This window comes from Xenopus laevis, chromosome 6L (genome assembly GCF_017654675.1).
Source record: "Xenopus laevis strain J_2021 chromosome 6L, Xenopus_laevis_v10.1, whole genome shotgun sequence".
NCBI lineage: Eukaryota > Metazoa > Chordata > Amphibia > Anura > Pipidae > Xenopus > Xenopus laevis.
The window spans coordinates 140,291,953-140,316,509 of NC_054381.1; the positions used below are offsets into that span (position 1 = coordinate 140,291,953).

A 24,557-nucleotide genomic window follows, 5' to 3' on the forward strand; every position below is an offset into this window, starting at 1 on the left:
CTGTAATCGGTTTTGTGCTCCAGACTGGTCTGCGGGAAGTTCTCTGATCCATTCCATCTGTTGTTATTGTCTCCTGTGAGTATAAGAACATCAAGTGGTGAGCACATGGTGATGTTTCAAAAGAGTTTTGTCAAGAATGGGGGTTGGCCAGCTTCAGGATAGGCATCAACCAACAGTTTTCAAATGGGGATTCTGAGGTTTCTCAGAAGGGTTTGTCAAGAATAGGGTTGACAATTTTTAGGACAAGCGTCATCCAACAGTCTTCTACTGGGGATTCTATGAGTTTTGAGATTTGATGTTTGTGAACAATGAGATTCCTCCTGATGACTGCCACCAAATTCAACCAAAAAGTGGAGAATTATTTTCAATTTTCCTATTATTACATTGTACCCTTTGTTGGCAATGCCTGGCAACCTGTCATTCTTCTCTTAAAGCTGTCCTTTCTGCATGTGTAGGCTGGCCAGACAATCAGGACATATCTACTGGTCACTTCATCAACTAAGCAGGTTTCTGAAATCTGCCAGTAGAGCATGTTGGCCAATGTGTGGTGAATCACGGTAGAGAGGAGCCTCAGTTCCCCTTCACTTAATGCTGTTCAGATGAATTGGAACAAAGGAAAGTTGGCTATACCATGTATGGCCCCAACTCATGTACAGTATCCATTGGGTCAGTGGGGCCACCTTTATTCTAACCAGGAGTATAAAAACCTACACCAATCAAAAAGGGCATCATTGCTGCACTATTCCTGTTATACACGGATTCACTGGGTAGGGCAGCATCCATAATAGTGTAATGCCACCTTATGCCATGTCCATTGCCCTGGCTGTAACTTCCTTTGCGAGTCAGTTACATTATACGTGCCAGTAAGCCAGCAACAAAACTTCACTACACTTAATCCATGATGAGAATTTCATCAGCGAAACGGACATACAATGTTATTCTAGAATATTATGCCCTTGAAACCCATCTTGGCCTCCCACTGATAGCAGCATTTGATGACACAGCGGTACATTGGATACCATGGGGATTTCACGAAGAGTTATGGCATTTGTTCCAATAAATGAATCAAAGTCAAAACATTTAAGCCCCATGGCATAAGAAACAAGTCGTATTTACTGCAAAATCCTAGCCATAAATATAATTTCCACCCCTCCCCATAAGCCTTCATCAATCCCCTGCAGCAAAGAGGATGCTGGGAGTTGTTTTTGCACATGCCTCATGTACGAAATGACTGCTCAGATGTTATTAAGCTCCGTGATTAACAAAAGCGTCCCAGGACGGCAGTGATTAAAGGGCCGGCTCTGAATCATGTAAACACTCTTGGGCGCCACGACTTTGAGCAGTTTACAAAAACCCCCTTCTCGAATGATAACTGAATACGAAACCATTCAACATATTTCTCTTAGGCACTACAGGGCAGCTCCGACTGGAACACCAGAAGAGGCCGATCATGCCGATAATTTGTACAGGCTGTACAGATGCCTGCTAACTGGCATTATGTGGTTAAGGCACACCCTGAAAAAATTACTGCATGTTCCGACTGCAAGTATCCGCAGCTCACTGTTCCACGCGTGACTGCTACTTTGTTTCCTATACTCTGTATAAAAAAGCCATTATTTAAACATACAGTTCTTTAAAGGTGCCGCATGCCCTTTACTACCCAACATTAATTATACTTTATGAATAGGCACCCTGCTCTGACCAAGGCAGTTTATTCCAGGAGATGCGTATCTGTTTATTGATCCATACAGTGGCCTTGTTTCCCCCATGAAGTAATTTGCTGCCTGTTATTTAAAGTAATTGCACATAGTGACCGCGTTTGTGCTTTATACATATCTGATAATAATATTTTATATTAGTATCTCGTGGGAAGGACATTCATTGTACTTATGCACAAAGCTGCTGCACAAAAGAAAAGCCTGCCTGGCCTAACTGCTAATAAAAAATAAAAGATTTCTTATATTTCAATTATCTTCTGAATTGATATATTTATTTATTTATAGTGTCCCTGAATGATACTCAGTCCTAGGTAATCCTGCTCAGTTTTTTGCCTTAAAGGCAAACGAGGGAAAGCTAGTAGGTTAAACCTGCTGGGAAAGGCATTAATATATGAGTGTTTGTATCCTATATATTCTATATACAGTATCTGCGTGGCTTGACCCGTGGCTCTAAGAATAGTGCAGAATATTAATAATATACCACCTCTTCTTCTATAGAGGAATATTTTATCACACAGAGACTGAGCAGTTTATTTGCATTCATCAGTGCAACTGCATAAGACTAAAGCGATCGCCTGATTGGACGACAGCTTTCTAAAATGGACATTTTTGGAAACTCTCGTAGCCATTCCTCCAATGTGCAGAGACACTGCCTGGATCAGTTCCAGTGCCTCCCCCTTTTCTCTCTCCAAGTTCCCAGCTTTTCATCACAGAATTCAGGACTGTCCCAGGAACAACAAGACAGCTGACAGGGACAGTTGCTATAGGTTACAGGACTGGCGCTGATAAAATCTAGTAAACGAGGGCTGCTCTGCTTTCTCATGCTTATTAGATGCACTTGTCCAATTCTTTGACTGGTTTAAAATGTTGTTTTTTTTTTGTTTTTTTTAAAGAGGGGGGTAATGTTTAGGTATAAAATGACTTATGGCAATTGTGACATCACTGTTATTGCTCCAGGCACTGCCCTTTTATACTGAAGCCCATACAGGATTTCCTTAAGGAAACCAAATGGACTGCTACTCAAGCAAACCAAATGATTGCAAAGGGGGGCGAGTGGGAATCTCTAACACTTAGCAGCTTGCAGGGAACTTACTCTTATCTGCTTAAGGGCAAAGTCATTTGCTAATTTTCCCCTTGGCACACTACACGGCATACGCACACGCATGATGGCGCTGATGAAATCCTCCGTGGGCTTAAGTAAATCATTTTATTTATGCAATGCATTCATTCTAGCCTGCAGCACAGGAAAACAAAGTGACTTTTCAAAACCAATTCTCTTTATCTTTCCTTGAGCAGGACATAAAGTATAAAGCACATGGCTTCATATGGTCATTTAATTCTATGTAAAAGTGCCATAGAACTCCTACATCTACTAAACTTCTCCTACAGATGAGATCACTATCCACAAGGAAAACCATGAACTACCCAACCATAGGTCATGCCAAGACTGAGTCTGAAGGACCAGCTGCCCAGTATAGTCAACCAAGAGCCTCATGTCCATTTGGCCAATGTGAAGTCCACTTCCAAGTACAAAAAGAAAAGGTGAAGGGGATTAGTTGGACAATGAGAGATACGACTTCCACAGTATGAACACCACTGCTCAGGACCTATACCACTACCTCAACTGAGGACTATTTTTTTTTTTTAGTGAAAGGCAAATTCCATGAGAAGTCTCAACGTGCGAGACATGCCGTGTGTATATATGCACAAACAGGTTCTTCCCTCTCGACAGTCACTCGATCTGAATGTCTGGCACAATGCAAGTGCAGTAAATAAGACTAAAACAAAAACCCCACACCTAGATGTCTAGAGAGGCTCCATACATAAACTCCTTGTTTGTTCTGCTTTCTAGGTCTGCCCAAACAATGTTTGTGGTCATTAGGCGGCACAGGTGTGTGTGTGGTGGGGCAGATTGTATTTGCTTAAATCACCCATAACAGAGAGACTGCTACAAGGCTGGTTGCTAGGTTACATTCGCTCAACTGAGCCATTCTCAGCAATTTGCCATATGTCAAGATAAGACTGTCCCTTTGTCGGGACACCTGGTTAAAGCAGTAGCTCTTTTTAGGAACACACTAGCATTAGCTTGGTCATGCTCTGGCCTGCCCATTGGCAACAGAAAATCTTGTCCTGGTCAGAGGGCTCAGGTCTGAATGGGCCTCAGCCTAGAAGAATTCCCACCCCATGTCCACCATGGGCCTAGTTAAAACCTATACATCAGGCACTATTTATATATAAATGCAGGGCGAGGGTACCAGGTCCTCTGGTGGACCCAAGGAGACCCTGGTCCTTGCATTAAAATGATTCTGTCATGATTGTTGATATAGTTTTTATTTCTAAATTACATTGTTTACACTGCAAATAATTCACTCTACAATATAAAATTTAATTTCTGAACCAGCAAGTGTATTTTTTTAGTTGTAATATTGGTGTGTAGGCGCCATCTCAGGTCATTTTTCCTGGTCATGTGCTTTCAGAAAGAGCCAGCACTTTAGGATGGAACTGCTTTCTGCAGGCTGTTGTTTCTCCTACTCAATGTAACTGAATGTGTCTCAGTGAGACATGGGATTTTACTATTGAGTGCTGTTCTTAGATCTGCCAGGCAGCTGTTATCTTGTGTTAGGGAGCTGCTATTTGGTTACGTTACCATTGTTCTGTTGTTAGGCTGCTGGGAGGGGATGAGAGGGAGAAGGGTGATATCACACCAACTTGCAGTACAGCAGTAAAGAGTGACTGAAGTTTATCAGAGCACAAATCACATGACTGGGGGCAGCTGGGAAACTTACAATATGTCCAGCCCCATGTCAGATTTCAAAATGAAGTATAAAAAAAATCTGTTTGTTCTTTTCATAAATGGATTTCAGTGCAGAATTCTGCTATAGCAGCACTATTAACTGATGCGTTCTGAAAAAAAGTTTTTCCCATGACTGTATCCCTTTAAGCTCCAGTTTTAAATTATACTTCTAAGCGTTAAGGGTCCCGAAACAGAGGAGCTCAGGTTGCTCAGCTTGAAGGCCGGAAAGGGTGAGATATTGGGAGAGTGCTTATTTGTTCTCTAAAGGTGGTGATACACGGGCCGATAAAAGCTGCCGACAGACCGCGTCGGCAGCTTATTGGCCCGTGTATGGGGCCCCCCCAACGGGCTTCCCCGATCGAGATCTGGCCGAAAGTCGGTCAGATCTCGATCGGATGGGAAGAAAAATCCCGTAGGATCGCGGCCGCATCTATTCGTTGATGCGGTCCCGCGATTCGTTGATGCGGACCGCCCATTACTATTCATTAGGATCCGATCGTTGGGCCCTAGGGCCCATGATCGGATCAGCCCGATATTACCCACCTCAAGGTGGGCATATCGGGGAGAGATCAGCTCGTTTGGCGACATCGCCAAACGAGCGGATCTCTCCTTGTATGGCCACCTTAAGATTAGAGTTACCAGATCACTTGAAAATTCAGGGAGATGCTGAACTTTACTCTCCTAGATATTCTTCCGCAGAATGAATCATAAACCGATATATTCCTTTAATTGAACATTTTTATATGAACTACAGGAGGAATTTGATCAAAGGATGATACTCCATGGGGGGGGTGATGAATTGAAATATTCTGACAACTACTGCAGTAAAAAACACGTGTACCCAACCTTCCAGGCTGCCAATGAAACATTTGCCATACTTTTCCATTCATTGAAAATGGGGTGGTTAACCTTTAAGTTAACTTTTTGTATGTTGCAGAATGGCCAGTTTTAAGCAAATTTTCAATGACCGTCATTTTTTTTTATATAGTTTTTGAATTATTTGATTTCTTTGACTCTTTCCAGCTTCAAATAGAGGTCACTGACCCCATCTTAAATCAAATGCTCTGTAAAGCTACAAATGTATTGTTGTTGCTACTTTTTATTACTCATCCTTTCCTATTTATATTTCAGTCAAATCAGTGTAGGGTAATTTGGACCCAGGCAACCCGATGACTGAAAATTGCAAACTGGAGAGCAGCTGAAAAAAAAGCTAAATAACTCAAAAAACCACAATAAAAATAGTAATAAGAAAAATGAAAACCAATTGCAATTTTTCTGAGAATATCACTCTTTACATAATATTAAAATTAATTTAGAGGTGAACCACTTTAAAACTGAACAATTAAAAAAAAAATTGGTTAACATAATAATAACTGGGCAGCTGATTGTACATCTCGGCTGAAAACCATTAGAATTGTTTTGAATTGTTTTGGGACTACAAATTCCAGTATCCTACGCACGATTCACCTTAAAATCCAACAGGAATCAATAATGTTTCAAGTATAACAACGCAGGTATTCTGTACAGGTAATTATGGATCATTACGTGTTAAACCAGGGAAAGAGGCTATTTAAGACACGACTGTGGGTTAAATCTTGCTGTTTATAGAGGGAATGTAATAAAAGTCGCAAAGAGCAAAACTATTCACACAAATAAGAATAAAAAGTCTTATCTCGCAATGTAATACTCTTCCTTAGACTGTTATTACATTGTGAATTTTAAATTGCGCATTGTCCATTTTTAAGAAGTGCTTGAAGGTGTCGTAATCTTTTGGAGCAAACATAACTTTCTCAGTTTTATTACATTCACTGTGCACTGGCGCTAACTATAAAATTCGCAAACGTTCTTCCACTGTCGGAAGTGGTCGCTAAACAGTTTCCGGGTTCGCAAAAGCTATAACAAATTTACACAAAGGCAAATTTGTTCGCACAAAGGCGTAACTTTTCGATTTGCGAAGATGTTTTCAATTACCGACTTTTATTACTTTCCCCCGTTAATGCTTTTTATCTGTCATTTATTGCATACTGATAATTCCTTATCCAGTTTCCTATTTTTTCTTCTGTACCCCCCTTTTCCTTTTTTCTTTATATTTTCTCTTTTTAATTTTTTTGGGGAAAATTAAAAATAAGAAAATAAAGAATAGGGAAAAAAATCCAACAGGAAGATACTACATTATGTCACACAAGACAAAAACAAGAATGAATAATTCTGGCCTCGTGCCCGAGTGCTTTTTGCCTTAACATGCTCTCGTCTCTTCAATAATCCATCACCATATTATAATCATCCCGGCACAAGAAAGGCCACAAGGCCCTTGCATCAGCTCATAAAATAAGCATCACGCCAAATAACTGGCAAAGTCATACATATGACTGGTGAGATTTGGGCAAAAAAAATAAAAAAATATTTCCTCTCCATCTCAAGCAAATTGGTGGCATTTAATTTCAACAGCGCTTGGTTATACTGTACCTTTAACCTGCCGAGGTTTAGTCTCAGGCTTTCCTTCCCCTTCATGCAATCATTAGCAGCAAATATTCGGTATATAAAACCTCAGCAACTAATTGGCCATTCAGCCCTAATGCTCCGCTTCTATCCCGACACCTGCTGCCAAGCCAGTTCCAGCTCTGGGATTCCAAAACACTCCGACAAATTGCATAACAATATAGGAACAGCATTTGGCCCCAAAAACTTTGACTGAGGGAAAAAAAGGGCCTCATTAAAATCAAGTCTCGCCCCAAACAACAATAGCATTTGTCTGCAGGCTGGGAAAGAGACGCGCAGGGGCGGAGAGCATTTAACCTCTATTGAAAGCATACAAACTGAATGCAGACAGTGCTCCGGTTGGAATCAAACCAGTGCAATGACGATTAGTTACTGGGACCCACTTAAAAACGTAAAAATCACTTTTTTAAAAAATTGTAAATTAAAAGGGATTGCCGATCAGTGCCCCAACGGGCCCCCTCACAGTGTTTGCGACCTCTCAATTAATTTGCTTCTTAATTATACCCCAGTACTGCAATATATCAATAGGCACTATGCCCCCTGCCATGTTCCATACCAGCTCCCTGTGTCCAGAAAATCCAAAGCCGAACTAGTGCAGCCCAATACTCCTGGTGCCAAACCCATTCTTGTCTCTGCAGTAATTGTGTTTACATGCAATAAAACTTTAATTACAAGGGCTGTGTGTTTTCCATGGAAATAAACATTTATATTTACGCCGCACCATCCTCGCAATGGAGATTTCATTTCAAAGTCCATAAAACATTTATAGATGCAAAGCGCATATCGTGCTCCCCTGAGGATCCCCAGACAATCATTTCTGCAGACTGATGATACCCCGGCACTGACAAATAGTATTCTTTATAATTTCATTAGCACCTCTACCTGCCAGCGTTCCCCGGCTATGGAAGGAGCTTCTGGAGAATGAGAAGTTGCACTTGGTTATTAACCTGAAAAAATTAGCTTCATCTACTGAAAACGCGGCTTTTATAGCACAATAAGGGGTCCACATGGCAATTTCTCTATTCCCCAGGGTCCCCTCTCTACTGGGAGCTCAGTAGCTGCTACTTGTATTCTAATGCCATTGTACTTTATTTTTTTGAAATAGTTCTGTTTTTGTTCTAAGGATCTAAGTTGTTATGGACCCACTTACTTCTCTTAGCAACCAGTTTCAGTGGCAGACTGAAAGATTAATAAGGAGGGTCATGGATAGATATTAAGGGAGCAGTTCACCTTAAAGTTAACTGGTTACAGTATGTTATAGAATAGTTAATTCTAAGCAATTTTTCAGTTTTTTTTTTTTTAATAACTTGCCTTCTTTTGACGCTTTCCAACTTTCAAAAGGAGGGGGGGGGTCACTGACCCCAGCAGCCAAAAAATGATTTCTCTGTGAGGCTACATTTTTACCATTACTTTTTATTAATTCTTTTTCAACTTCTAGTCTCTCATTCAAAACACTCGGTGCTGTTAATAGAATTTGAACCCCAGCAAACAGAAAACTGTTGAAATTCCAAATGGGAGAGTTGCTGAACAAAAAGTGAAAACACACACACAAATAATAAAAAATTAAAACCAACTGCATCATACTAAAATTTATCTCAAAAGTGTAAAACCCCTTTTATAGGAGAACCAAAAATGAAAACACACTATGGTGGGTACCACCTTTTTAAGGCAAATCATGAACGTTCTGGCCCAGGGCAGGGCATGTCTTCCATAAAAAGTGCTTCTGGGCCAAGATACTTTCTTAGCGGGTGCAACATTGCAATTTTTTGATCCATTTCTCATGTATCCCCTGGGCAGGCACAATATATAGCATTTGTGGGATGGTGGATAATTGGGATCAGTATAGGCAGTGCAAGGTGGTGTTGGTGATACTTGGGAAATAGCTCAATCATGGCAATACCATTGAAGAAAGTATCCGGGGCTGATGTGATTTTTTACTGGCACCCCCAGTGTTCAAATACCACCAAAATGTTTTTTCTGAACAACGAACACTGCCTGTATCACACCAAAAGTTCATTTCTGGTGATCTGCCGCTTTAAATAAGAGATTTACTTATTCTATTTAGCAAACACAAGCAGCGTTTATCCTGTTATATATACACTGAAGTCTCTGCACTCATCAATATGCAAATAAAAGTGAGAGCGAATCTGTAGGTGAAAGCAGATTAAGCCTCCAGGCTCCACACCCTTATCCCGAGCAGAGAGGCCGGCTGCCGAATGAAAGCCCTGGTATAAACCACTGACACAGAGACGCACAATAAAAGACAGGCTTAGCCACAAAATGACAGCGTTGATCCCATAATGTAGGTGTGGATGGAATATGATGTGAGGACACGAGAGACACACACAGTAATCTCACAAGTACAACATATTGGCAGGAGAACACTGGCACCACTTGGCTCATGGGCCCATTTTCATTTAAAGGGACACTGTCGGCAGAATAAAAAATAGTTTTCTCCTGCATGAGAAGTAGCTATGCAATAGTATTATTATTGTTGTTGTTGCAAGTGTTTGCAGGGGGTGGCCATACACAGGGAGATCCACCAAATGAGCAGATCTCTCCCTGATATGTAAAAATTGAGGTGGGCAATATCGGGCTGATCAACAAACAGAAGTGGCCGCAATCCAATGGGATTTTTTATAGGGATACACCGAATCCACTATTTTGGGTTTTTGGATCCTTTGGGAAAGAATCGGCCCAATACCGAACCAAATCCGCATATGCAAATTAGGGGTGGGAAGGGGAAAACTATTTTTACTTCCTTGTTTTGTAACAAAAAGTCAAGCAATATCCCTCCCCGACCCCAATTTGCATATGCAAATTAGGATTCGGTTCGGCCGGGCAGAATCCCAAACCGAATCCTGAATTCGGTGCATCCCTAATTTTTTACCGTGCCTGATCGACATCTGGCCTACTTTCGGCCAGATATCAATCGGCAAAGCCCGTCGGATGGCCTCACACATGGGCCAATAAGCTGGCGACTCGGTCTGTTGGCAGCTTTTATCGGCCCTTGGCAGGCATTCTAAATATCCAAAGCAAGAGATACAGAGACAGTGGGGTGATTTTATCTTTTTCTTTCATGTACTTAAAACCAATAAGCAACCTACCTGCCCCTCCAGACTGAGTCAACAGGTTACTGACCCCTGTATTAATATCAGGCAGGTTAAGAATAAGGTCCTTTCCCGCACTAATGCATAGGTTTCTATTATGATTCTATTGTTTGCCAGGGGGCCATACTATTGGATCAGTCCAATTGGCCCAACACATGAGTGGCCAAGATCTAAGCTGACTGGATCCTGCTGACACTAGAGAACATTCAGGTAGGTTGGGGGCATTACAAACTCCTTGGAGGCCCAAATGTAGCCTATAGGCCTTTAGTTGGTAAACCTTGGCTTATTGTATTCGAACTTGCTAAAGTCAAGAGTTAGAGTGATGGCGAACCCTATTGCACGCCACAAGTCTATTAGAAAGCTTTGCGTGCTTTTTTGGTGGACACAATTATATAAAATCACACCCAAAATAAAAGCCAATAAGACAGCAGCATGCTAAAAATTAGCAACTTACTGCTTAACAGCCAATAGAGTCATCTAATACAGTGATGCCCAACAAGTGTGACACACCTGGATGTTGCTCTCAGTGGCCTTAAAGCAGGGGCTTATTTTTGAATTGCAGGCAAGTTTTGGTTGTATAAAAAACAAATGTACTGCCAAACAGAACCTCCTGTAGGCTGCCAGTCCACATAGGGGCCACCAAATAGCCAATCACAGCCCTTATTTGGCACCCCAGGGAAATTTTTCATGCTTGTGTTACTCCATAAATATTTTTACAGTTTAATGTGGCTCATGGGTAAAAAGGTTAGGGACCCCTGACCTAATAGAAAGGTATTGAACCAGTTTGGCAATGGCCTAACAAGATTTACAGAGAGCCCCATTCCCAATAATGTGCTACTTTTGGGTCTGCCATAATCCTTGGGGTCCGTTCCCTTTATTATTATTCCCTGTGCTCCTGGAAGACCATAAACCGAGCACCGTTGATCCCCATCTCTGAAACCCTGTATTTAATGGAATTCTTCCCCTTTTCAGACAGCACTGAGCTCAGTAATGTCAGTTATTACAACTCGACTGCAACGCTAACCTGTAGCCGCCCATACAATAATGCCGAGCGTTTCCTGCCTTGAAGACTCAACATTACAAAATAAACTCCACATGACGAAAATATTATTCCAGACAGCACCGCTGAAAAAAGGAATCCGACAACATCTGTCCATACGGGGCTTCTGTAATAGAAGGATCCTTGTGCTGGCAAGAATGTGTTTACAGAGCCAGGTTTGCAGGGAATGTTTATGAGAGCCGAGACCTCATTCCTCAAGTCTCCTTTAAAAGCCTTGTCCGGATTTGGTGGGATAATAAACTGCACATCTTTGTTCCTAATGGGCTAGAAAGCCCTGGTGCAGGGGAAATAAGAGCAGGGTGTTGGCCCCTAACAACAAGGAACGTAAAAAGCCAAAAACTTTCTGTGCACAATGTGATATTTTATGAGATTTACTGACGTCTTGGGAGTATAATGCAGCAAATCTCATGCAAAGCCGATGCCCCGAGGTTCTCTCTAAAGCAGCAAATCCCCGAAGAGTCTAGGGGATTTATATAGTTTGATAAATAGGCTGCGGCTTGGCCTTTCCCAAAGGACTACAGAGAACACTTCAAGAGTAAACAAATATTTCAAAAATAAACTTTGTTGGCGCACCTTCAGCAAACTACTGGAAACAATTAAATTGTTCCAAAAAACATGATTGTTATGTTGGGTGCCCAATCATCCATCTCTGCTTTAAAGCTTTAAATGATATAAAATACACAATCCAGGGCACCCGCATTAATGGACCATGGTGCCACAGAATCAATGTGCGGCACATAAACAACCGGCTGAACGGTCTGTGTCACTGAATTTATCAAATGGAAATATTAACATCTGTATGTATTGTTTATTTCCCAATGCTTCTATGAAGGATAGCTCTCTCTGCTCCTGTAAGTAGCCAACAGGCGGCAAGCTTCTCCATTGCCACCCATATGCCCCCTGTTGTGTTATAATCTCAGTGCATATTAAGCATATGTTATCCAATCATAGTGCTCAGCCACCCCAAAGCTTGAGAAGTGTATTAGGGTGGATACAACCTGACAGTCAGGGTGAGATTTAAGGCCAGTTCTTATTTGCCTTGATTCCTCCTGGTGACTCAAGACTATATCCTAAAAGGAATTACTGACCAAAACCAAATGCTGGACACTGAAGGGGAACTTTAACACTTGAGCAGGGGTTTCCAATTTGGGGGGCTTAGCCTGAAGGCCTACTTGTTCGCCTAAATAAATAGGGTGCGGCTTGGGGTGAGGATATATTTGATGCCCTAGTGTCTGAAGCTGAATGGCTAAATATCAATATTTTTCCTATATCTGTAGCCTTGTAATGGGCTTAGCGGGGCCTGGAGGAAAAATGGAAAACAAAAGGAAGAATGTCAAGTATTTATAGAGTACACCTTGAAATGGAAATGAAAACGCCTCATTCCATAAATGAAATGGATATATCACTGCAATTTAATGACCCGAGAAACCAAAAACTACTTGAAACGCCCCCGGGGCAATTGCTAAGTGCAATCTGGCCGTAAGGAGCATGTCAACACTACTGTCAGGCACGTGTAAATTAAATAGATAACTAATTATCCCTGTATGGCCATTCATTAACCCCATGAGCATCACAAGGTAGAACATTGTAATGGGTGATATTGTTGAAACTGCCCAACCAGCCATGTATGCCAGCTCAAGGACTGACAGTCAGAGTGGGGGACTGACAGTCAGAGTGGGGGTCATTTATCAATACTGGGCAAATCTGCCCATGGGCAATTACCTATAGCAACCAATCAGATTATTGCATTGATTGTTCTACCAGCAGCTGCCTGAAAAAAGCCAAGCACTGATTTTTGAATTTGCCCAGTGCTGATAAATGAGCCCCAGTGATTTCCTTAATCATAAATTCCCTCCAGTTAGTGTTGAACTACAACTCCCAGAATCCCCTGACAGCAGGATTACTATAGCCAGATGCGCCTGGTTTAAACAGCAGCTATAAAATATTGCAGTGGATGTTTCATTAATCCATATCACAAATAGCAATCCGAAAAATAAAACGTTGCCTAATTAAAGAACATATAATTCTAAGCTAAGTTTACAAAAACTTCCCCTTAAAATGGGCTGAGACAGAGACAAAGATAAAGAGAAAGTATCCGTGTAAAAGATCCCAAAAATACTTTTAACGCTGAGATAAAATGTGACATATTTATGGGGTTACACAGGCAGGACAATAGAGAACTCCCCGCACCTTCCCTGCCTCCCCTTGCAACACAGAGACAACAGCCAATCCTATAGAGATTACTGGCAGCCCAATAGCAGTAACTCTGAATAACCCTTGCATCACACCAATACCCACATGGCTGGGGCTCTGTTTACTTTGATAGCAACGTGGTGCCTTTCCCACAGCACCAAACCACCGAGCAGCAAAAAGGATTTGGGAATGAAATAGGAAATACAGAATAGCAACTGCTGGAGGAACTCAGGGACAAGGCTATGGAGGCAGGAGGCACAAGCACAGGGCATTATGATTGGCATGGACAGGGCAAAGGGGGGGCAATATTTGCCACATAGGGTGAGGGCAGCTCGGCAGCACAACCCAGACTCCCATATAAACTTGAGACATAGGGAGTGATTTATCAAAATCCGAAAATATTTTCTGAAAACTAATCCAACCATACCCACACAGGTTTTTTTCTCCTTATTTAATCTGAAAATTTTCTGTGCGGCATAAAACTCGAAAAAAATCGAATCATACAAATTTTTGGGATTTTAAGCCCGCAGACTCTGATTTTTTGATTTTTGCCCGAAAACCATGACATTTTCAGATTATTGTACGAAACTCGGCACAGATCTGCATATCTTTGGGGCTTTTCCCATTGACTTATATACAACCACGGCAGGTCTGGGATGCCAGACTTTCAAATTTACTTTTTTCATCATTGGGGTAAAATAAATCCGGAAAAAACGCAAGTTTTTTTTTTACTAGTAAAAAAAAAACAAAAAAAAAAACTTACATTTTTTAAGTTTTTGGAATTCTGACTTTAATAAATAACCCCCCATAATGTACCCATAATACAAAAAAATACACCCATGCCTGCCCATAGCTTATTTATTTTGTCCCTTTCAAGGTCACAGTATCACAATTGTGGGATCAAGCATCACATACATATCATTAAGGATGTGATTGTTTAGCACACAACTTTGTTATACTAATGTTTTTGAGTGGGGAAGTATATGAAACATCTGGCACCCTGGTGCTTTATGTTAAGAACTTTCAGTGCCAGTGTCTCTCAGTCCACACAGGTGGTACATTCTTGCTCAGTTGCTTCTAGAGCCCCTATAAGGGTGATGAAACACAGGACACTTTGTCATCCGCAGGAAAATGCCTGTCCCGTAGCGACACTTGTTTGCTGCCTTCTTCTGACTCTTTCCAGCTTTCATTTGGCGGGGTCACAGACCCACAGCAGCCACAACACGATTGCTCTGTTAGGCTACAATTTTATTGTTATTGTTACTTAATACTTGTCTTTCTTAGCAGGCTCTTATATTCATATTTCATATTCCAGTCTCTTGTTCAAACTGCTGCCTGGTTGCTAGGGTAATTTAGACCCTAGAAACCGGATAGGTGCTGAAATTGCAAACTGGAGAGCTGCCGGATTAAAAGCAAAATAATTCAAGGGCACAAATCATAAAAAATGAAGACCAATGGTAAATTGTCTCTCTTTTGGTGCTAAGAAGACTTTAAAGGCTATGTCACATGGCAGTGGCTGTCAAAATGCTCCATAGCCTGTCTGTGCAAATTCAACCCATGAGATGAACTCAGTTCCTTATACTTAGTTCTTCATAAACACTTTAATATGGCAGCTGCCGCAGAAGTCTCTGTAGATCATGTATGGACAACCACAACACCCAGAGGGCTGCAATCTACCCACCCCTGCTGCACCGAGAGCGTGGCGTTCTTCCGATCTCCATGTTCTCCGTGTTATTCCAGTGTCCAAGCTTTCATCAGGTGTTAATAGATATTTTTAACTTGTTAGCAGGAGAACAAATGACCCATTCACTAGTGACCTAATGTACTGAAAGGCAAGACTATTGCTGCTAGGAACACTAGCCCCTGTGCGTGTGCGTCTGTAGCCAATCAGAACGCAAATATGTACCGCATTCAACAAATATGTAGCCAATCGCATGCCTCCTGTTGGCATTCAGAGATAAGTGGCTTCTGTTTAGGTCCAATCTGGACCATACACTTTATAATACATGCCTTTATGGGTGCTAGTTCTTCTGATAACATGTATAGGACCCATGTTGTATAGGACCTGTTATGCAGAAAGCTCCGGATTATGGGAAAGCCGTCAATGTACAAAAATTCTCTTTTTCTCTTTAATAATAAAACAGTAAATTGTACTTGATCCGAATGAAGATATAATTAATCCTTATCAGAGGGAATATAAACGTATTTATTTAATGTTAAAATTATTTTTTAGTTGACTTAAGGTATGGTGATCCAAATAACAAACATTCCTTATATAGAAAACTCCAAGTCCCGGGTATTCCGGATAACAAGTCCTATACCTCTTATATGGAATCAAATTAATTATCCTACAGAAACCAACTTCCTTCATGGGGGCAAATTCACTAAAGTGCGAAGCGCCTAACGCTAGCGCAAATTCGCTAGCGAAGTGGACCTACTCTAGCGCTACTTCGCACCCTTACGCCAGGCGAAGTTACGCTATGGCGAAGGGACGTAACTACGCTAATTCACTAACTTGCGGATTTTCATGAACGTTCACTCTTGCGCTAGACTTGCCTTCGCCAACTGAGACCAGGCGAAGTACAATAGAGTAGATAGGGCTTGCTTCAAAAAAAGTTGAAATTTTTTCTAAGTCCCAAAAAACGATGGCGTCGTACATTTTTTTGGGGGTACCCTCCTTCCCCCCAACATTTCCTAACATATGGCACCTAAACTATACAGTGGGCACATGTGTAGGGCAAAATAACAACTCTACTTTATTTTATGAAGGTTTCCCGGGCTTGTGTAGTGTAATGTATTTGCTGCAACATATACGTCCATTCAACTTTAACTGGCGCCGTATGCAAATTAGGCATCGCTAGCGTAACTTCGCTTTGCTTGACGAATTAACGCTAGCCGCAAATTCGCTACTGTTCGCCTCCCTGAGCTCAACTTCAGATTTTAGTGAATTAGCGGCGCCCTGGCGAAGTGCGGCGAAGGCGTCGCTAGCGCATTTTCGCTGCTTAGTGAATTTGCCCCATGGTCCTAAAGTGCCCAGATTATGACACCACCAGTCATCTCTGCAATCACTAAAGGACCCCTGAGCTCACTTTGTCCATGCCCCCCCCACTCAAGAGACCTGTTCTATGGCTTGAGGGCCTCGTGCTGAGATAAAACAATATAGTCCATTATAATGGTGTCCAGATGTTGACATTTATCCCAGGCTTTATTTTTTAAGATATATCTAATTTGCAGCCCTTTTTAGACTACAAATCCCATCATTCCCTCAGCCTGAGACAGATCAGTATTGCCTCCAGCACCACTGGGCTTTGCAAATATTTTCCATACCAAAGAGAAGCCTGGAGACCAAAACAATCTAGAGCAACACTATCCATATGGTTACCAGGAGTAAAATGTAGCTTGATGGCACTTAAGAATAATATGAGAAGGCATGACTTAGAAAGCCAGGGTTCCATCCATTTGTCATCTCCTTGGGGCCTTCCGAAGGTCAACATCCCCATGGGCCTCAGTCACCAAAAACAGACAGCCTCAATATGTTTGAAGAGCTGCATATAATTAGTAGCACTATATTAAAAATAAACAATTATTCTCTCTGGGGAGACAGGCTGCACTGGTCCCTACATCTGCCCTTTGGACTTCATAACATTCATGTGTCATTCAAAATAAATGCACTTGAAAGAAATGGAACGGGGGGGGACTTGTTTGGACTAACATGGGAGTCGTGCATGGGGCCAACAAGGGGCTGCCATGGAAAGAACTCAACATCTGGAAAGAAGATTCCAACAGGACGACAGTTGCGCACAGTAGGAGCCTCGTTATTTAACACCCGACGCTGCAAATAAATGCTTAATGCCTAATACAGATCACTCTGCTAGACATGCACATAGGGATGCCTTTAGTTCTGCCAGGAACCATTATTTACTTAAAGTAGGGCTGTCCAAACTATGGCTCATTGGTTGCTGTTGAACTACAACACTGTGACTGTTGCCATCAAGCTCAACTACACAACCCCTAACTGCACCTCCAAAAAAACAGTTCTGCTCACACAGGGTGGGAAAAATATTCAGTGCGCCTGTTTGGAGGGTACAGGCCCTTGCGAAATTCTGGAGGGGACTTGCGGCCACTGACCCATTAAATCACTGTCATTCACATGTGGCATCATTCATAAGCAACACGTGAGTGCACCCATGAGTGTCATATGGTCCATGGAAGGGAAGATTTCAATTGCCAAGGCAGAAAACCAGTTCGAATTGTCTTAAAGGTACCCAAAATAAAGTGTTGGCTAATAAGAGAAAATATAATTCTAGGCAACTTTCCCCAAACAGATTCATGATAAAATTAAAATGTATTTGGTTTTAAAGTTATTTGATACTGGAATTACTATTGGCTGTCCCTTTCTGTTCTCTGCCCGCCCAAGGCTCTGACATTAAGAAACAATGTAGCAGGAGCCAGCCGATCAACAGACCTGGGAAAGAAGCGAAGCAAGGCCGACTTCTGCTACATTGTTGCAAGAGACAGAAGCAGGAAAACAGAAAGGAACAGACCGACCATTTAACTTGAAAACCAATTCAGCATTTTTAATTTATGTATACAGGGAAAGTTGCTTAGAATTACGTTTACATTTATTAAGGATAAGGGCACACGCTGCTATTTCGGGAGATTAGTCGCCCAGCAACAAATTGCTTCTTCTTCCGGCGACTAATCTCCCCGAACTACCTTACCGCCGACGGGATTGCACTCTGAACGGGCTTCGTTTTCCGAAGTCGCTCAAAGTTGCCTTATGAGGAAACTTCGGAAAGCCAAATCAATTCAACAAAATCGCTTCTTCTTCGTACGACTAATCTCCTTGAACTGCCTTCCCATCGGCTAGTAAATTGCTGGCGGGAAGGCAGTCCACTGAGATTAGTCGCCCGAAGAAGAAGCAGCGTATGCCCTAGCCCTTAAAGGGGAAGGAAACCTAGTAGGCGCAAACCCCCCCTCCCGTGTGTTGCCCACCCTCCCTCCTCCCCCCTGGCCTACCCGTCCCGCTGGGCAAATGCCCCTAACTTGTTACTTACCCTTCTGCGCAAGTCCAGTCCAGGGAGTTCACAGACGACATCTTCTTCCTGCTGTGAACGGCGTTTTGGCGCATGCGCAGTAGGATCATTTCGCCGGTACGGATCTACTGCGCATGCGCCAAAAGTCACGCGCATGCGCAGTAGATCGTACCGGCGAAATGATCCTACTGCGCATGCGCCTTTCAAAGCAGGAAGAAGATCGCGTGGAAGAAGATGTCGTCTGTGAACTCCCTGGACTGGACCTGCGCAGAAGGGTAAGTAACAAGTTAGGGGCATTTGCCCAGCGGGACGGGTAGGCCAGGGGGGAGGAGGGAGGGTGGGCAACAAACGGGAGGGGGGGTGGGAGGTTTGCGCCGACTAGGTTTCCTTCCCTTTAATGATGTTTTGGAGTTTGCATGCCCTTTAAAGGGGGAGGAAGGAAGAAAAAAAAGTGTAGATTGAAACAACATGTTAAACAGACTCCAAACAATTTGGGAATGGGCTGCTCTGCTGGCTCTCTCTGTCAACAAAAGGGAATGTGGAGTGGATCAGTTTTGGCAAGAGGAGCAGGAAGTGGGGGAGGGCGACTCAGAATATTATAAACACAGCTGAGAACAAGGGAAGAGGGGGCTATTTTTTTTCAAGCCACCAATTAATAGGTTACTGGGAACCTTTGGCAGCTCCTAAAAAGGCATTTGTCCCAACACAGATCGTCCCTCATCGCTGCGGTTTTGGAATTCGGGAAGCATTCTTTGCGTTCCCAGGGCATTTTAGGGGGAATCACCCCTGGTTTTATTAATTCGCTATCTTCATTTCTCGGTAGGAAAAAGGGGGTGTCAGAAAGGGGTGGGAACAATGAAAACCCGGCATATGAAATAAAGAGGAGTCCGAATGAATGGGCTCAAAAGTTTAAATCATAACAATCACCGGGTGAACAATGGAGAGGGATGGAGTTGGATCTATAATCTGGAATGCTTGAGACCTGGGGTTTTTCAGAGATGGATTCATAGCACCATACCTTAAGGGTAAGGTCACACTGTAAGATTCGGGGAGATTTTTTCGCCCGGCGACTAATTGCCTCTTTTTTTTTTATTGTAGCAGGCGGAAGCAGTTCGGAGAGATTAGTCGCCCCAAAGAAGAGGCGATTAGTTGCCGGGCGACTAAATCTCCCCGAATCTCACAGTCTGACCTTACCCTAAAACTACTAAAACATTTGTTCACCTTTGAGCTAATTTTTAGTATGATGTGGAGAGTGATATTCTGAGAAAATGTGCAATAGGGTTTAATTTTGTTATTATTTTTGAGATATTTAGCTTTTCATTCAGTAGCTCTCCAGTTAACAATTTGAGCAGTCTGGTTGCTAAGGTCAAAATTCCCCTAGCAACCATGCATTGATTTGAACGAGAGACTGGAATATGAATAAGGGAGGGTCTAAATATAAATATGAGTAATACAAATTAGCAATAACAATACACGTGTAGCCTTACAGAGCTTGTTTCTTTGGATGGGGTCAGTGACCCCCATTTAAAAGTGGGAAAAAATCGGAAGAAAAATACAATTAATTAAAAATACTACAAAAAATTTATAGTGAAGACAAATTGAAAAGATGCTTAAAACTGGCCATTCTATTACATACTAAAAGTAACCTTAAAGGTGAACCACCCCTTCAAACAGTTTAAAAAAATCGAATTATCTGCTTAAATAGGGGAACCAAAATTCCTCTAGCTGTCTGGATAATGGTCTGGATAATGGGTTTCTGGATAATAAATACCTGAATATACTACAAGATCAGCTCCAAGGTGTAACTGTAGATTTGACCTTCCCATCAGGCTGATATTCTGCAGACCCCTAAACCTTACACAGATACAGATGTCACAAACAAGGACAGGCTTTTGTGAGTTCCATTCCAGGCGACAACTGCAATAATAACACCCCACCCCTGGCAACACCCTATAGAGAAATATATATATTTACAACTGACAACCACGCACATTTCACGTCTTTCTTTTCTACTGGAACTGGCAGCAGACAGGTTAATGCCGCTGAAACATCAATGTATCATTGCTGAGATACAGGTCATTGTTACCTGCAATATATTGAGTACAATCAGAATGTGTGTAGTATCTGTTTGTATCACAAAGCATTGGCACTGCCAGAGTTGTGTACACCCCGGGGGCACTATCATCCCACCAACGAACACTTTATACACAAGGGGCACTGCCATCATCTTCTAGTCCCACAAATTCTATATCCCAGGATCACTACTCCAAAACAACTGCCTCTAGCACAGGAGTAACACTCAGAAACTCTGCCCACCCCCAAAGCTATCGACATAGCCCAGGGCCACCAAACAAGAACCCACACCTAGGTCACCCAAAGGAAATCTTTATAGCCCAGGGGCACAGAACTCCACATAGCTTAGGGGCACTGCATATAGCCCAAGCCAGTCTCAGCCACGGCCTGAAACTCACTGGGTAACCACAGTATACCCAGAAGCACCCCCTGTTTCCCAGCTGCACCCACTGTATGCCCAGCAGCACCAACCCCTGCTTCCCCAGCAGCATCCACTGTATCCCCAGCAGCACCCACTTTATCCCCAGCTGCACCAACCCCGCTTCCCCAGCAGCACCCACTGTATCTCCAGCTGCACCCACTGTGTCCCCTGCTGCACCCACTGTATCCCCAGCTGCACCCACTGTATCCCCAGCAGCACCCACAGCATTCCCAGCTGCACCCAATGTATCCCTGCAGCACCCACAGTATACCCAGCAACACCCACAACATCCCCAGCAGCACCCACAACATCCCCAGCAGCGCCCACTGTATCCCCAGCTGCACCCACTGTATCCCCAGCTGCACCCACTGTATCCCCAGCTGCACCCACTGTATCCCCAGCTGCACCCACTGTATCCCCAGCTGCACCCACTGTATCCCCAGCTGCACCCACTGTATGCCCAGCTGCACCCACTGTATGCCCAGCTGCACCCACTGTATGCCCAGCAGCACCCACTGTATCCGCAGCAGTACTGGGTACAGCCAGAAGCACCCACAATATTCCAAGCACTACTGGGTGTAGCCAACAGCACCCACTGTATTCTTAGCAGAAGGCACGATATTCCTAGTAGTACCCCAAAATTACAAGTAGTACTGACTATTGCCAGTTAGCAGCAGCCACTGCTTTTCTGAAAAGCCAGCAGTACCCACAGTATTATCAGCCGCAGGGAATACAGTCAGAAGCACCCACAGTATTCCTAGCAGCACCCGCAGTATTCCCAGCAGTAGTGGGAAGAGCCAGGAGTCCCAGCAGAAGCCACTGTATTCATATCAGTAACCCACTGTATTACAAGTAGTACTGACTATTGCCAGCAAACAGCACCCACTGTATTATAAGTAGTACTGGCTAGCAGCAGTTTTTCTAGTGCATTAAGTCAGCAGCACCCTCTGTATTCCCAACAGTTGCAAATACAGACAGAACCCCCCACAGTATTACCAATAGTAGTTGAAAAAAGCCACAGCCAGCAGAACCCATTGTATTCCTAGCAGCACCCACATAATAGCCAGGATACTGTCTAGTGCCAGCAGCACCCAATGTTTTTCTAGAACCAGCAGCACCCAAAGTACTTCCAGCAGTACTGGATAAAATCAGCAGCAGCACCCACAGCATTCCCACAACTACTGGATCCCACCAGCACCCACAGCATTCCCACAACTACTGGATCCCACCAGCAGCAGTAGCCGCCAGACAATGCCCCAGTGCTGGAGTTGCTGCACGCAGTCACACACACACACACAACACACAGTCACACAGGTTATGCATAGGAATCACTCACCGTTTCCCCGGACAAGGCAGCGAGCAGGGCAAAGGGAACGATAAGCCACACGTTCCTCATTATCCCCCCGAGTAAGAGAGTCGGTCCCGGGCGGTGCGATGAACTTGCAGGTCCCACACTGCCCCGCGCTCACTTGTTGCTGGAGTGATTCCCACTGGATTCAGCGCTGTGAGTCCTCCTCCCCCGCTCCCTCCGCACTCACTCTCCTCAAACAAATCCCCTTTTCTCCGACTCCCGAATCCTTCCGCTCCACCAACTTTCCGCCGCTCGGACTGGGCACGTGCTTCTCCTGCGGCGGCTGCGACTGAGCTGATCCCGGCGGCGGCGGTGAGTGGTTTGTGCGACTAGTGACTGTGCCGCTCTGATCTCCCCTTCAGGCTGCCTGGGAGAAGGCGTCTGTCTGTTCCTCCCTCTGTCTCTCAGCAGCGCGCGGACAAGTGCGACTCCTACAGAAAGTGCTCGCTGGCAGCAACTCACTGAGATCTCTCTGTGCGACCCCCCCCCCCCCAGATTTACATAAGGTCACGAAGGCTTCCCCTGACGCTAATACTTTTACTATTTAGGGCTATTCCACACGGGGAGATAGCCTTGCGTTTGCGGTCGCGGCGACAAAGCGCCGCGCCAGTCGCCGCGACCGGCGCAGGCGACAGTTTTGTATGGGCGCCTATGTAAAAACGCCTGTGCTAACCACACGAGGCGAGCTTTTTCAGGCGACTGTTGGGGCTAGTCCACACGGGGAGATAGCGACGCGTTTGCGGTCGCGGCGACAAAGCGCCGCGACAGTCGCCGCGACCGGCGCAGGCGACAGTTTTGTATGGGCGCCTATGTAAAAACGCCTGTGCTAACCACACGAGGCGATGCGCTTTTCAACAGTCGCCTGAAAAAGCCTGGCGAGGCATTTTCAGGCGACTGTTGAAAAGCGCATCGCCTCGTGTGGTTAGCACAGGCGTTTTTACATAGGCGCCCATACAAAACTGTCGCCTGCGCCGGTCGCGGCGACTGTCGCGGCGCTTTGTCGCCGCGACCGCAAACGCGTCGCTATCTCCCCGTGTGGAATAGCCCTTGAAAAGCGCATCGCCTCGTGTGGTTAGCACAGGCGTTTTTACATAGGCGCCCATACAAAACTGTCGCCTGCGCCGGTCGCGGCGACTGGCGCGGCGCTTTGTCGCCGCGACCGCAAACGCAGGGCTATCTCCCCGTGTGGACTAGCCCTTAGGGTAGGGACACACTGGGCGATTTGGGGAGTTTTAGTCGCCTGGCGACTAATCGCCGCGACTTTTCTCCCCGAATGCCTCCCCTCGCTCTGCGCCTGGCTAAAATGAAAAATCGCCTGCGCTAATCACACGCGGCGATTCGTTTTCCGAAGTCGCGCGAAGTTTCCTCGTGAGGCAACTTCGGGCGATTTCGGAAAACGAATCGCCGCGTGTGATTAGCGCAGGCGATTTTTCATTTTAGCCAGGCGCAGAGCGAGGGGAGGCATTCGGGGAGAAAAGTCGCGGCGATTAGTCGCCAGGCGACTAAAACTCCCCAAATCGCCCAGTGTGTCCCTACCCTTACTCTTCTACACCGACCTAGTAATGGGATCTGTTATCCGGAATGCTTGCGGACATGGAGTCCTTCTGTAATTTGCTGCCCCATTCCTACATGGAAATGTGAAAAGCCTGATCGGATTGTTGTGCCCCAGTGTGGCTTTATACAGTCTCATCATACATAGGGGATTAGTGGGGCACAACATTCCCTTATTTTGGTATTTTCTGGACGATAGGTTTGCAGGCAATTGATCCCAATCACACAGAACTGGACAGGGAGTCAAAATATGCCCTGGTATTCCAAATACACAGAGGCCCAAATAACCCCCCACAGCCCACTAAATAGTGAATAACTATGGCATTTTACAGCTGCCCCTCTGGCATTTGCCGAAACCCACAGGTTGCCAGTCCAGGCCTGCCCAGTCCCTATACACGGATGACATTTTCTATCCCATAGGCAGAATTCAGCATCTTTGCCATTGGTCCCCTTTCTGCCTCTATCCCCCTAGGATTGTTACTGCTCTATAGTTGCCAGGATCAATGACCCTAGCAACCTGAATGTGGTTAGACTAAAAAAGAGGTCAGTGTTATTAGTTATTGTCTGTTTATCCAAAGCTGAACATGTGGGGGCCAGAGTGTGACTGGACCAGCAAACCTTGGGGAAAAACCCAGTGCCCCCCCCATCCCACCTGCAATATTGTCACTCCCCTGCTGCCTTCCCTCCCCAAACTGCAGCAATGTAATTATAAGGTTATAATTGGAAAGGGGTGGTGGTGAATGACTGAGTG

General features: G+C 44.1%; 1 protein-coding gene across 1 annotated transcript in view; it reads right to left on the reverse strand.

Moving 5' to 3' along the window:
• The window catches only part of sdc2.L (syndecan 2 L homeolog), a 73,398-nt gene extending 50,804 nt beyond the window's left edge, over positions 1–22,594 (reverse strand). Inside the window, 1 exon segment of the mRNA NM_001086751.1 lies at positions 22,241–22,594. Coding sequence (NP_001080220.1) covers positions 22,241–22,300 — 60 coding nt within the window. The 5' untranslated portion in view covers positions 22,301–22,594.
• Between the last annotated feature and the right edge of the window lie 1,963 nt (positions 22,595–24,557).